Here is a 14,335-nt window from a genome sequence, read left to right on the forward strand (position 1 = left end):
TCTTTAATCATCACCAATATCTAATGACAAAAGTCTTAATAAAGTGTAAACAGGTGAGTTGTAAAAATAGTTGTGATGAAGGAAGAAATTTGCTGCAGGCTGTAAACAGCAAACAGCAATGTGGACTGATTTACAGTTGGAGACACTCCACTGGTCAGCAGAGGAACTGCAGCTTCAGGTTTCAACCTGTGAGGTTATAAATTCAACCTGTTCCCAGGACTACTAGTCGTCATGTCAATGTGATTTCTTGATTAAATACTGTATATAAAAAACATCATTTAGCAGCTTAAGAAGAGTTGTGAGGAGTTGGGGAATACTACGGAAACTCTTCAGCCAGATGGAAATAAATGTCAATGCTACTCTAGATCTGCTGGACATGTAATTTGCTCATTGATTTGTGTGTTTACATCTTAAAATTACTACTGAACCCCCCCCCCCCCCCCCATTGCTGCAAAAAGAATCAGATAATGCAGTTTTAAGGCCTTTATTGACAGAAACCTCCAGAAGTGCAAGTGGGAGTGATGTCACCTTCATATTGATTATTTCCTGACCAATGTTTGGAATTTACACTCTGACCACATAATAAAAAAACATGTTATCAGTCATCTGTCGTGGCTTCACTTCAGCGGCTCAGAGGATTGACGGGATTGACATTCCTGGACAGCATCGACCTACGAGCCCTCCTCATTCTGATGCAACAGCAGTAACATACCCACACACTGCAGTGAAGGCTTGGGGGGGCTGCATCTCCTCCACCTCTGCCTTCCCCTCCCTCCTCCTCCACCCCCTGCTGTTGCACCATGTTTTTTGTGTGCACGGAGGCCGAGGGAGCGAGACTGTTATCGGGGCTCAGCAGTGCAGAGGCAGAGCAGGCATGGGTGGGAGCAGGGCAGGGCTGGGTGCTCTCTGAACAGGCCGGCTTCTCCCAGGGAGATAACTTTGTTCTGGGCCAGGAGAGATGACATCATGACGGATGGGGATGAAGATGTGGGCGCAAGGGGCAGGAAACGTTATCTCCTACAGTGGCACCGAGGAGACGGAGACACACACACATGTACACTTGTAGAATGCAGTTCCTGATACTCTACTCCAGTGGACTTGAACAGTAGTCACTCCCCACTGAAAACAAACACTAAACACACACACATACACACACTTCTGACATGCCTACTCATCCAGCAGTGGCAGAGAGGTGGCTGTCATTTAAAAAGAGACAGATACAGAGCACAGGTCAATGCGCGTTACTGTTGAGGTGTTGTCGTTCTCTACAACGGGGAAAACACTGAGGACACTGATCTCAGCGAGGAGTCCAGCTCACACCGTAGGTCTGTACTGCATGCAGTCATACATATTGCATAAATTCAGATTGGTATTCATGGTAACAGCACACCACTCTGCCTCTTTTTGACTCTGATGATTTGCTTGTTTCTAAGCAAGAACACTATAGGCGGGTTTAATACTGTTGTAAATAATTGTTTTATTTATGGTGAGTAAGTTATGTACTTAGTATTTGTGGATCATCACTATAAGCTTTTAATTACAAAAACATTACAGGGGTTGCCAGGGTGTTGACACCTCCTGACAACTTTTCACTGATTATTAAAAAACAGTTTTTAATTGCAGACGATCTTACATATTGAACAAGTGAGAAACGTGTGATACTTTTTTAATGACTTCTTAAACATCTTATTGAAAAAAACTAGACAAAACATCTTCCCATGTGTAACACTGGGACCCCACTGCCTGCATTGTGTAAACGTGACGGCTGTATAGCTCTACATAGAGTTTGCAGGCTGCTCCAATGCTGGATATATTTTTGAATTAAACATCAGTAAAATGCAACTGTATCCATTGAAGCTCCTGAAAAATGAAGTTTGTCGTAGCTCTATACCTTTACCACCAGTCAACTGGGAGGTCACCATGTTAGCAATGGTGTTAAGTCATCACAATAATGCACATAGATCCACTGATCAAATTTAAACAAATGCACACAAAGCCTCCTGGAGTCCTTTAATATTGACTGAAGATCAGTGTGTCTAACTCTTTGCTTACAAATCACTGCTCGCTCCGTGCTCCCCCAAAGCTCCAAAGCTTTTTTAGCACTGACTAATTGACTGTTTTTTCACTGACATCATGAAATAGTTATTGATAACTAAGGCTGGACTTAAGGATGCAATGTGTAATGATGTGGGCGGTTACATAAGTGTTCACTCATTTTTCATGCTTGCTTGGGTTTTTGGCATCTTGACAATGATCTTCTGTGTGAGTATTCCTTAAACTTAGTGCAAAATGCAATCAAATTGAAGTGGCCTCGGGCAGTTTTCCACTATTTACCCGGCAAAAGCCTTTACCCACTTTTCTACAGTAATACACTAGAAAAACTACAGAACATAAAACACTTTATTTTAGTAACCTTTGAGACCCTGTTAACAAAAGTTTGACACATGAAGTGCTTCTCATTTATTTATCCCTACTTATTCTCTCTGCAATTTTTCTTATCAGTCTCATCTTTAAAATTGTTGACTCACAACTTTATGTTTATTGACTATTCCATTGTGACCGTATGAACTTTTTAGCCAAAACGCTGAATCAGCCTCAACTTTCATCGACCTTGCATGAATGATTTGTTGAAAAGTAAATGTAGCAACAAAAAGGATTTTTTCCGCTCAGTCATTTAACATTATGCTCCCTCTATTTAACACACTGTGAGTCAGTAAATTAGGGAGGGAGGACATCCCAGGATGCACCAGGCAGTTAAATACACGAAAACTCAATTTACATCCTTTTTATTTTGATAAACCAAAAACAACTAAATTTCCATCATTCATGGCGAGTTACGATGAGTTCCATGAAACCTAATGAGATGTGATGAAGCTTCTGATGATCTTCTGCACAGGTGCACAATGTGTCGTCTCCTGAACATCCTGTTGGCTCTGCTGAGCCGCTTCCTGTTTGCGGTGCATGGGGTGGTAACGGTGTGGCGCGTGGTGGCTGTGAAAGGGGAGCCGCTCTATTGGCTGCTGCTGACGGGCGTGGCTCTGCTGGGCGTGGAAATGGCAGTCACCCTGAAGTGCACCCGAAACGCAGAGTGGAAATGGTAACATTTAACACTCACGCAAAACATGAAAACTAAGTTCCTGTCTGCGACACAACTTACTCACTACTACTTATATTTAATATAATATAATATAATATAATATAATATAATATAATATAATATAATATAATATAATATAATATAATATAATATAATATAATGCATAAGAGATTTACACACACTTTTAATATCAGGACTGTCTGAAGTATGGGGATCTAAATGATCAGATAACATACTCCTGTGTAATATTATTATTAATATATATTATCAGATGATGTTGTGATTTAAGCAGGCTAATTATTAAAAGTGTCTTGGAACATCATGAAAAGTGCTGTATAATTTTTTTTTTTATTATTGTTATTATTGTTTAGTTGTTTTCGATTTGTTTGTGCTACATTTAACAAAGAATTTATTGTCCATCTGTTTTTCAGTCTTTTCACCCAATCATTTTTAACTGGACATTCAGTTAAAGCAGAAGTAAGCGATCCGGTCGTTTTTCTGACTTCTTGTCAGCCGATGGAGTTAGCAGCCCCCGCCCTCGTCATGGATCTATTGGTCCTCGTCTCTACGTCACCATATTCACGCGCATCCCTTGGCTGCACACACAGCCCTTCATGCCGTTCTCTCTCCTCATTTGATAAAGTTTGTAGGATACAAGGAAATAAAATAAAAGTTTTCTCCTCGGCTTACAGCAGAGCAGAGTGACTGACAGACCCGTGTTTCGGACCAAACATTCTATGTAAGTGATTGCCGTCGGAAGATATAACTATTAAGACTTATATTAACACAAATATTCCGCTTACTTCTGCTTTAACTTCACTTTGCATTGGCCTTTATTAATAATATAAATTATGAAAACACCCTTTCGGAAGTATAATTTTCATTACATTTAGCCTACATTTTCCATTTAGTCATTTATCACACACATTTATCCAAAGTGAGGAACATCAGTAGCATCAGAGCTGTGTAAATGCTAGGCTACTTGTTGTAAAAGTGCAAGGATATTATATTAAGGAAGTGCATCAAGTGACAATTCATTAATGAATTGGTTCAGAATTCACTATATTCACTCACATGTTTACCTCTATCACAGTTATAGGCTATATCTTCATGTTTTTCTATACCCTTATTTAAAGTGTGTTTCATACAGGCTCTCACATGGGCGCAGTAGTTTATCAAGCCAGATGATGACATTTTAAAATAGGCCTATATGAATAAACAGTGGGTTGGATAGGAATTACCTTGAATAATAATTGTTAGCTTTCTGCTGCAGCATGGAAATGCAGTTTAAGTGATGCCGTGTATCTCCACATAATAAGATAACATTGACAGTAGCCTGATAAAGCTGACTTATTGACTGAATGGTAATTTCCAACCATAAGGCTAATCAAATGAGTTTGTTGTGAAATGTTTAACGTTCATGTTGAATCACAATTAGACATGTAGACAAAATGTGAACAGGATGTTGAAACATTAATCTTAGAGTTGAGGGAACTGTGCCCCATGTGGTTCATCAGGATTTTCACTGACTGTGATGAATCTAAATGAGATAATCCTCCATTAAGAGTCTATAGTCATGCTACATAGGCACAGCAGGGATCTGAGCTAAATGCTAATATCAGCATACATGGGTTGGCGGGCCACCTGGGTGATTTTGGCCGCCGCCCTGATCAAAACGTGTGGGGGCTGTTTCATGTAGCGTCAGCGCGGATCGCCGGTATGCCCGTACAGCGAGTTGTCCCGTATTTTAGCCGGGTCACTACCGGAGCTTTATTTAAATTGGGTTATTCTTTTTGACCCAATGTTTGGGTTAAGTAGCCTACTACCTACTTGCCAAATCCACACAAAACCAATGTCCAAGATTACAGGCAAAGTAAAAAAAAACCAAGGCAAACACTAGACGTGTGATTGTTCATATTATAAATGTTTATAACCCAGAAAATGGTTACACCCTATGAAAAATAACCCATAATTTTAACTCAACACAAGCAACCGAGAAATTGGGTTGAAGAAATAACCCAAGAGTTTTTAATGTGTAGCTTAACCCAGAAAATGGGTAAAAAAAAAAAAAAGGGTAGAAATAACCCAGAAAATGGTATATAACCGAAACAACCCAAGAACTGGGTTAAAATATTAGCTGTTTAACCCAGAAAATATGTTATTCTCTGAAAAATAACCCATAATTTTAACCCAACAAGTTTAACCAAGAAATTGGATTAAAGAAATAACCCAGGAGTTTTTAAAGTGTATCTTTAAAAATGTGTTTGTGGGCTAAATTAGCATGTATGAGCCAGATGTTCACACATTGTTCAGGATTAATGTTGCAGCAGGGACTTTGATAAACAGTTTTGCGTGGGGAGTGAATAACTACTGAATAGGCCCAACTAGTAAATGTGCAACCACTCTAGCCTACTACCCATCTGCCCAGGGCAGAGAGAGTCGGCCAGCCTGTCATATTCTCTGCCACTATATTTCCCCGTTATTCTCTGAAACTCGTCTCTCTCACTGTCTATCAAAAACAAATATACCCCTCTGCTGTGTTATTGCTCTGTCTTTCACTGAGCTGCTATCACGTCTCCGTCGTCACAGGAGGGAAAAGTCTCCTGCAGCCTCGACTCATTTCTGACCAGCAAGAAATCTTGGCTTGAGTAAACACGAGCTTACATCAACCTTTTACAATGTGAGTCTCATAAAAGATGTAAAGTATTTAGTTTCACACCTCATTTGAAAAAATGAAATAAAATAGGCTACAATAAAAAAAAACTGTAGCTCTCCGGTTGGTGCTCGGTGAATGTCCTCAGACACAGGCTTTCTTCAGGCCTCTCTCTGTCTCACTGAGTCTTACTTTGAAGTTCTTTCCTCGTGGAGAAGGCTTTGCACTGTCAAGTGGGATTTGCATATATGATGAGAATAATTGCCTGTCTGAAATTCGATGCTTCTTTTGGGGGAAAAAAAGTGGAGGCTCTCCTCCTCTTTCTTCTTTAGCAAGTGGCAATAAATAAATAGATAAATAAATAAAACTGTGCCACTAAAAATAGCCCATCCCCACCTTTCCCCCACCCCCCTCTTCATCCCTCTCCTTTGGCGGTCCTCTTTTAGGTTCTCCCCCATGGTTTTCCTCTACCTCAGTACTGTCATTCCATCCATTTGGTTTCTGGAGCTGAGCCTGCTGCAGTCCAAACTGCCCGTCAACAATTCCTCAGGTCCTGAGCTTCGTTTGCTGGCTCACATCCCAATCACAGCGGTAGGCATACCCAACACAAACCTCCTCCTCCATGCCTCACCCTCCATACAGCCACATTAAAGGGACACCTGATATCAGATAAGATTTAAATCTAGCAAAAGGGGGCCGGTGGATAAACTTTTAGTTGCAGGAAATGTGTAATAGACACATTGAGATGAAGTCCTGATAGGCTCCTGCTTGAGAAACTCTCAGATCTCACGCCTTCTGGGACGGTTTTAGTGCCGTTTCTTTGATGTAGGATTTGGGAGGTTTTTTGGCCCTTGGCTGTGCCCAAGGCTGGGTGGCAGCTTTTGAAGATGCAGTGTTTCAGGAACGTTATGAAATGTTGAGGGGTGCTGTCAGGATAAATGTGGTGAACCCTGATACAGTGAAGTGCTGACTCACAATCAGAACCATATCCACAGAAGAGATGCAGGGTATTTGTTTATTTTCACATGTGCCAGGAAAAAAAACATTGTAATAGATTCATAGACAAATTAGAGATCAAAAACATATTGAAACAGCAAAGAGAGGGAATTCACTGCTCTCTAACTAATGCTGCCTTTCCTTGACCCAGGGCATCGTGGAGCTTGACCCTGAGAACTGGGTGGCTGGCCTGGAGCAGACGATGCTTATAGTGCTGGTTCTGGGCCGCTGGCTAATGCCCAAAGGGGACATGTCCCGGGACCAGCTGTCCCAGCTCCTCATGGTCTACGTGGGACTGGGGGCAGACATCCTGGACATCTTCGACACCTTCAGGGAACCTGAGGTCAAAACCAAGCGGGTGGTTGTCATCGTGGGCCTGTCTCTTTTCTCATGGGCACTCATGCAGTTTCCCCTGGTGCTCACTCAGACACGGCCACTGAAGGATGAGTCTCCTCAGGGGAGGGTGGGGGGTCTCCTCTGCATTCCTGGTGCTCCGACCTCATGCTGCTCCAGTGAAGTGTGGAGCTTGCTGCTAACGGTCGGGCTCCAGGATGGCCCGTTCCTCCTCTACCGGCTCTACCTCATGGTCCAAGAGCAGGTGCTGAACCAGCTCATGATCTTCTTCACCTGCAAGAACATCCTCATCGTCCTGCTGGAGCTCTACCGCATCTTTGTGGTCCAGTGCGAGCAGCCGGTCGGCGACTGGGCTTTGGAGAAGTGTGCCGCTCTGGTGCTCTGGTGTCGAGCCCAGAGGGGTGAGGGGATGAGGGCGGAGGAGCGGGAGGAAGAGGAGGATGCTGACTGTGGAGAGCAGAGCTGTCAGAGAGACACAGAGACCGAGCGGGAGGAAGATCACAGATGTGTCCAGGTACAGGGAAGCTCAAAAAGCCGTGAGGCATGACTCCAGCCCTCAAGGGGGTGAGGAAATGGAGGTTGTGGCTTTAACACGCCAAGAGAAAAGTTGAAACGCATCTGCCATCTCCTGCACCTGAGCCTCTTTCAGAGAGACAGTCTGGACTCTGGAGGTTCAGAAATAGTGGAGAGCAGAGATGAATTTATGAAATCCCCCTTTGGAAATTTGTTGTTTGAGACAGAGGAGGTTCCTCCAGTGAAGAAAACCAGTTCAACAAGTTCAACATGACCTGTATCTCCAAAGGAAATAAAACATAAAGCTGAAAACAGACACATGATTCATGATTTACAATCCAACTCATTTGTTTTAATCACCAGCAGCAGGGATAATGGGGTTTCATTATGTTGTGCATATGGATTTCTAATAAAACGATGATGATGATGATGATTGTGATGATGTCTTTGACAGGAAACAATAAGTGTGGCGGTTTGACATGATGCCAACATGTCGTACTTTAATTAATAAACCTTTTCTAATGAAAGAACTTCAGGAGAGTAGAGTGCTGCTTTGTTTTTCCTCTCATCACCATGAGATGGCAGTGTTGCCAAGTCAACCAGAGCATCACACAGTGTTTACCTGAGTGGAACATGCATGCTGGTTACATAGCACAAACTGAGAGAGCAGCACAGTAACAGTAACACGGTGGCAGCGTTGAACTTGGTATGAAAATCTCTTGTAGGATGTTTTGTTGGACACAGTGACACAAGGAGGAGGAGGAGGAGGAGGATGTATGCAACAGGAATTCATGTGATAAATTGATTTAAAAGATTTAGTCACCTTTAGGCGATAGCGATGCAATTAACAGTCTAGTCAATGCAGAGACACCTCATACAGGAGGAGAGTGAAGAGGTTTGCCTCATTTGTCAAGGTTCATTTTCCTCTTGAGCACAATCAGCCCATGGAAGCCTCTTCGAGAGCTCGCTGCATTTTTATTATGTCTGCAAAAGCACACTTGTGATGATGTGGGAGTTGTTCAAGTTCAACGTGATTTGCTCTCACTTTATCTCAGCTCAGAGATGGAAGGTGTGTTTTCTTTCTTTTTGTGTTCAGATATTCCTCCAAAAGCAAGAGAGCCTCTAAAAACAAAGACAATGTTTGATCCAGGGCGCGGGGTTCTCAAAGTGTTAAGCCACTTCAAGGAAGGGACAAACAGACACAGCACAATCCCTCCCTCCCCTCACTCCAGACAATACCCTCTCCTGTCAAGCCAAAGCCGGAGCTGCAGCCCCTTCTGCATTTATGGATGACCCTCTCACTCTGAGGCTCTCACACCATGTTGGGCAGACTGGGAATGAAGAGCGAGCAACAGCAGCAAGTGGCAATTCAATCAGAGGCCTCTCCAGCAACTCACCCCGTATCTGTGTCCATGTACTTCACCTCAGCCAGGAGACGCAGCAGATGGAGCTGTGAACAAGATCAGACTCTGTTTTCAGTAAGCTCTTGATAAAAGAAAGATAGAGACAGTAGAACAAGGAGAGAGAGAGCGAGAGAGAGAGAGAGAGAGAGAGAGAGAGAGAGAGAAATAGAGAGAGAGAACTTATGTGTTTTCCTCTTTTTGTTGTAGGCTATGGGCTTGAATACACAATGCACAGAACATGAGTGAGATTTCCTAAATCGCCCACTGTAGGCTACTTCCAGAGAATTTGCTGGAGAGCACTTCTGTGTTTCCTCTGTTTCATCTTTGTGGAGGCACTTTGCTCTAAATTATTGATGCTGGAGCCAACTCTTAAGAGAAAGATGAGAAAAAGTAATGAAGAGTCATCCACTGAGGTAAATTAATTCTCCCTGTAACATAATGCGACGTGATGCCCAGCTAACAAGGTCACGCCCAGGGAAATGACATCACAGCAGCTTGCTGCCCGCACCTGAGTTTTGGGGAGAATCCGAAATCCCTACAACAAGATGATGTGGGCAACACAATAGGGTGATGAAAGAGCGGCTTGCTTGTGAAGAGAGTCCTTCTCCTCTTCAGATTAACTGCATGCTTTAACAAGATTGTGTGGGCATGTGGGAGGATGGGGATGTCAGCTGATCCATGGGCTGCCCTACATAGATAGACAGAGAGAGAGAAAGAGAGAGTGAGTGAGAGAGAGCTCATATGTATAGTATAGTATAGTATACAGTATATATATACACACACTGTTGCCCATAAAGTTGGAATAAAAGATCATTATCACCATATCATTTATTCTTGATAGATACAGTGTATATCTTAAACCACAATTAACATTTAAAATAGGAATAAAAAATGGAAATGTGTCTGAAAACAAAATTAGTCCAACTTAATGGGCAACAGTGTACCTATGTATAAACCCTTAAAAGTCCTCATCTGTTAAATATCTGTTATGGACTTGAGTAGTGCTGCCTCTTTAAAACCTCTGCGTTTACTCTTTGAGTCACTAAGCAACATAAAGAGCAATGTCTTCGCACGTGACATCATCATCATCATCATTATTGTTTGTCACTGAATCTGTCAATCTTCAAGAAGTGGAAGGACTGATCAGAGACAGCACATCAGTGATGAGAGGAGCAGTCAGACTGAAGGCTGGTTGAGCCTCTGACTGACCCTCTCTCTTCACATTTCACTGCTGGTCCTTGGACAGACTTTGGTTAAAGCAGATATCAGCTTCACGGCCGTTTCGGCTAATGCTGCGTTCAAGGCAGGCTTTTGAAACCGTAAGTTACAGCTTCAAGTCACAACTACGACTTGGTAGCGTTCCAGGTAACCCGTAGCTCGTGTTTTTACCATCCTGTTGTCTGTGAAAGTTCCCTATAACGGCCACTCGTAACTTCCGACCCGTGAACTCGTACCAGATCGAACTGGTATGACTTCACAGGAAGGAAAAACACAAAGTACGAGTTTCTTTGAACGCACCATGAGTTAGCAGCCCCCGCCCTTGTCAGGCATCAATTGGTCCTCGTGCTACGTCACCACATTCACGCGCATCCCTTGGCTGCACACACAGCCCTTCATGCCGTTCTCTCTCCTCATTGGATAACACTTGTATCCCACAAGGAAAATTTTCTCCTCGGGTTACAGCAGAGCAGAGTGACGGAGAGACTCGTGTTTAGGCTGAAATACTTCATGTAAGTGATTGCTGACGGAAAATAGGACTATTTAGGACTTATATTAACAAAAACATTCCACTGATATCTGCTTTAACTTCTGCACATCTTGTCTTAGATGTGGAACTTGAAATATGATAATATACGATTAGATGAACCCTTATTGAGATTGCAACAGAACAAAATGTGGTAGAAAAAAACAAACAAGGTATAGCCTAATAATTGTCGTAGAATATAATAAATAAACCATAAATAAAAACATCTGTTTGTTATTATATTTGCAAAGATATAGGCCTAACTATAACTTGATGCGGATTCATGTTTGTTGAAAAATAATGTTCAAATTCTGATTTGATAAAATGTCAGAAAGTTTTTCCTTCAGACTAAGTTTACACTAATTCATAATTTTTCTGTGACTGATACTCAGACATTTGAATAAAAATATTCCTGATTTTAATTGATAACCCTGGCTAGATTTTTGTCACTGATCTGAAAACACAAATTCAGTCTTCATGAATCCTGATGTAAAGTTTCTTGGTTGACTCAAATTAAAGGCCTAAAAACACATTTTTATTTTCACTTCACTTTCACTCATTTTATTCCTCAGTCTTGTCAAGATTTGAATTCTTCTCACTCATAACTCTCAGACTGTTTTTTTTGTGTTGGGCTGCATTCCTCTCCTGAACAACAGACAAGCTTTGGGACTACAACTACAGAAGCCTTTGTTGGCAATAAAACACAATATTTGTATTTTCATCTTTTTATTACTCATTATTTTACAGTGACATAATTCTATTTACGATATTTGCACCACACAGACTCAAAGCAGCTAAATAAACTTAAAAACACAGCTAATGAAACTAATTATAAACTCACTTTTTTGGTTCATATTCAGTCATACATTTCAGTTTTACAAAAACAAACAAAAACAAAGTCAAAAAACGAAACAAAAACATCCATTAAACTCTTGGTCACAAGATTTGATTAAAAGCTCTGGACGAAGCCAATTTTTTTTTTCTTTTTAGCCAATTAGGATCTGCTCCCAAGGTCAGGAATAAATGTTCCTCTCTGAATGGAACAATTAATCAGATTTACCACAAACTACTACACAGTGAATTTCCTTTGGGGCCCCGTGGGGTCTAGGGGAAACTGGATACTTTCAATCTAGGCTTGTGCGGTGGCTGCTATTCACACAATTAAGACAGCTCTACAGAAAGCATGTAAATGATTTTCAGTTACTCAAGACACAAACACAATAACAAGTACAATAAAACAATGAAATGAGAACGAGCAGATATCAAGGTCTGAGTCTTCCCAGGAAGTTACTTCCATATCTAGAAAGAAATCCCTCAGACTGAGTAAAGTCAATAACTTCCAGTGATTTAATAACAATACAAGACTGTACTTCTCCAGCAGTTAATGCAAGGTCTATTGAGCAATTAAATGTCTGACTTGCTGCTTGTGTTTTTACATGGTATTGATTTTTCCAACAGAACCTGAAGGCTGCAGAAGTCATAATGAATAGAGAGAGGAAGAGAGAGAGAAAGAGAGGTAGAGCCAGACAAAGAATCACTCAACCTGAGCAGGTGCATGACAGCATGCAGCGTTTTCACCACATGCCACAATTTCCCTATTTTGTGTCAACTAATCAGGAAGTCCAAACACGCAGAGGTGCGCCTCATCAGCCTCCAGTCCTACAGATAAACCCGTCAACATGCCACTGAAATATGTTACACAGTGAGAGAGGAAGAGTGAAAAACAAAGGCAAACTTCAAATGAACTCCACAACTTTGTGACAGGCAGCTGCGGATCCACCTAACACAGCCTCATGTAACACTGCGGATGCTGAAATAATGAGCTTTACTTCACTGGTTGAGGATCGCGGATGCTACAGTACATAACTGTCTTGTTTTCACACTGTATAGGCTTCGACTTTGAGTGTGATGTAGAGCTGCTTTTCAGGCCTGATTTGTAGCGAACCACAGTGTAACTTTTAAATTGCCGAAAACACCCTGGACATATTTTGGACTTCTGTCAGACTCTCAGACCCCCAGTACACATCCAAGAATCAACATTGTCTGTGGAGAGTAGATATGTCATCCAGTTTTTCAGAAGATCATCTATGAACTCCCCCAAAACAATTTGACAGCCAATCCAGCCATAACCCACCTATTTGACCACATCACACAGATCATTCATCTTGCAGTCTGAATAGACCTGAGGGTTTTCAAACAACACCTGTATTCCCACCGTGCCACAGTTAGTGGTCTGGCACTTCAAGAACAAAGGTGGAAGTGAAGTCAACCGTTGTCATGGTGGTATAGTAGATGTAGGCAACTGGCTCTCAGGAAGTGGAACAACATGACTCGAAGGAAAATATTTGTTCGCTTAACTGATGAGCTCTGATCTGCAGGACAGTGTCTTTTACTTAAAGCTATATGGTCGACGCTGAAAATGACTATAAGAAATATTTGAAAAAAGTCACTATTCAGAGCCAGACAGCAGTGCAGGTGAAGAGATGGCAATGGAAAGACACCTTGACTGGTTGACAAGAGGAACAAAACAAACAAACAACAAAGACAAGGAGAGGTTCAAGCTTCACTCAAATAAATGCAAAACTATTGGCCATACTACAGTATAAAGTTCAGATGCAATTCACAACATAAGGGGGCATAACAAAATGTCCCTTTCTGCACCAGGTTGGCCAACACAAAGTACTGGACAAAGTTAAATTAAATGGTCTTATGGAGGAACTAGCACCACACTCTGGGACCACCAACATCTGCATCAAATTTCACAGCAATCAAGATATTTAACCCAAAGGACCAATGACGTCTCAAGTCCATAAAGTCCATAACTTTCTCTAACCTGAGTAAGTAGGATTCATCCTCTGAGGACCATGAATGTCTGAATAAAATCTCATGACCACCAAGTTATTTTGGGTGAGGCTGCAACATCATCTGTTATTTCACTGATGATTCATTCATCTACACATAGCGAAGCTGCTTTGTAAGGAGCAGCAGAACTTTTGGACTTTCTGAATCAACGTTTGCCAAAACTTTCAGCCATATCTCGCAGTCTTCCTCAAAAGATAACAACATTCATAGTTTGAGCTGAATGTGTAATTACAGAGAACATTTCCTTTTCTAGAGGCTGAGTACTAACTGATTCAGGGCGTCACCTCTGTGCACTGTATGAGTTTGCTCAGTTTAACTTCCAGCTAATTCCCGATCCAAAGACAAACCAGAGCTTGAAAAGACCATTAGCTCCTCAGGTGCCTGATAACTTTGGCTTGTTGTCTCTCGGCCTTATTCATATTCATTTCATTTTTCTCCAGTGTTAATTGCTTCCGTAACCAATTTTATGCAGAATGCAAAAGTGAGCAATGAATATGAAATCCTTTTCTAAACAGGGTATTCAGAATTCCTACCCACATGGCAGTTTTGGAGATAACTGCTACGACAGCTCGCAGTTTTGTCAGTCAATCTCAGGCCACAGAGGATGTATTGTTGAAATATTAATTGGCCGCCTCCTTTGCCATCCCCCAGTTCCTCTGTGCTGGGAGAGCTGCCACTTTCCCCATTTCCAATCAACAACAGCCGCTGGTCAT

The 14,335-nt window shown here is 41.7% G+C and overlaps 1 protein-coding gene across 1 annotated transcript; it reads left to right on the forward strand.

Moving 5' to 3' along the window:
• Nucleotides 1-2,903: 2,903 nt before the first annotated feature.
• LOC310988972 (transmembrane protein 26) lies at nucleotides 2,904-9,069 on the forward strand (the record flags this gene model as incomplete). Its single annotated transcript, XM_083975803.1, has 4 exons — nucleotides 2,904-3,097; nucleotides 6,197-6,341; nucleotides 6,898-7,614; nucleotides 8,944-9,069. The coding sequence occupies 4 exons, from the start codon at nucleotides 2,904-2,906 to the stop codon at nucleotides 9,067-9,069; spliced, it is 1,182 nt and encodes a 393-aa protein (XP_083831929.1).
• Nucleotides 9,070-14,335: the final 5,266 nt, after the last annotated feature.

Source organism: Trachurus trachurus (genome assembly GCF_905171665.1).
Source record: "Trachurus trachurus genome assembly, chromosome: 7".
Classification (NCBI taxonomy): Eukaryota; Metazoa; Chordata; class Actinopteri; order Carangiformes; family Carangidae; genus Trachurus; species Trachurus trachurus.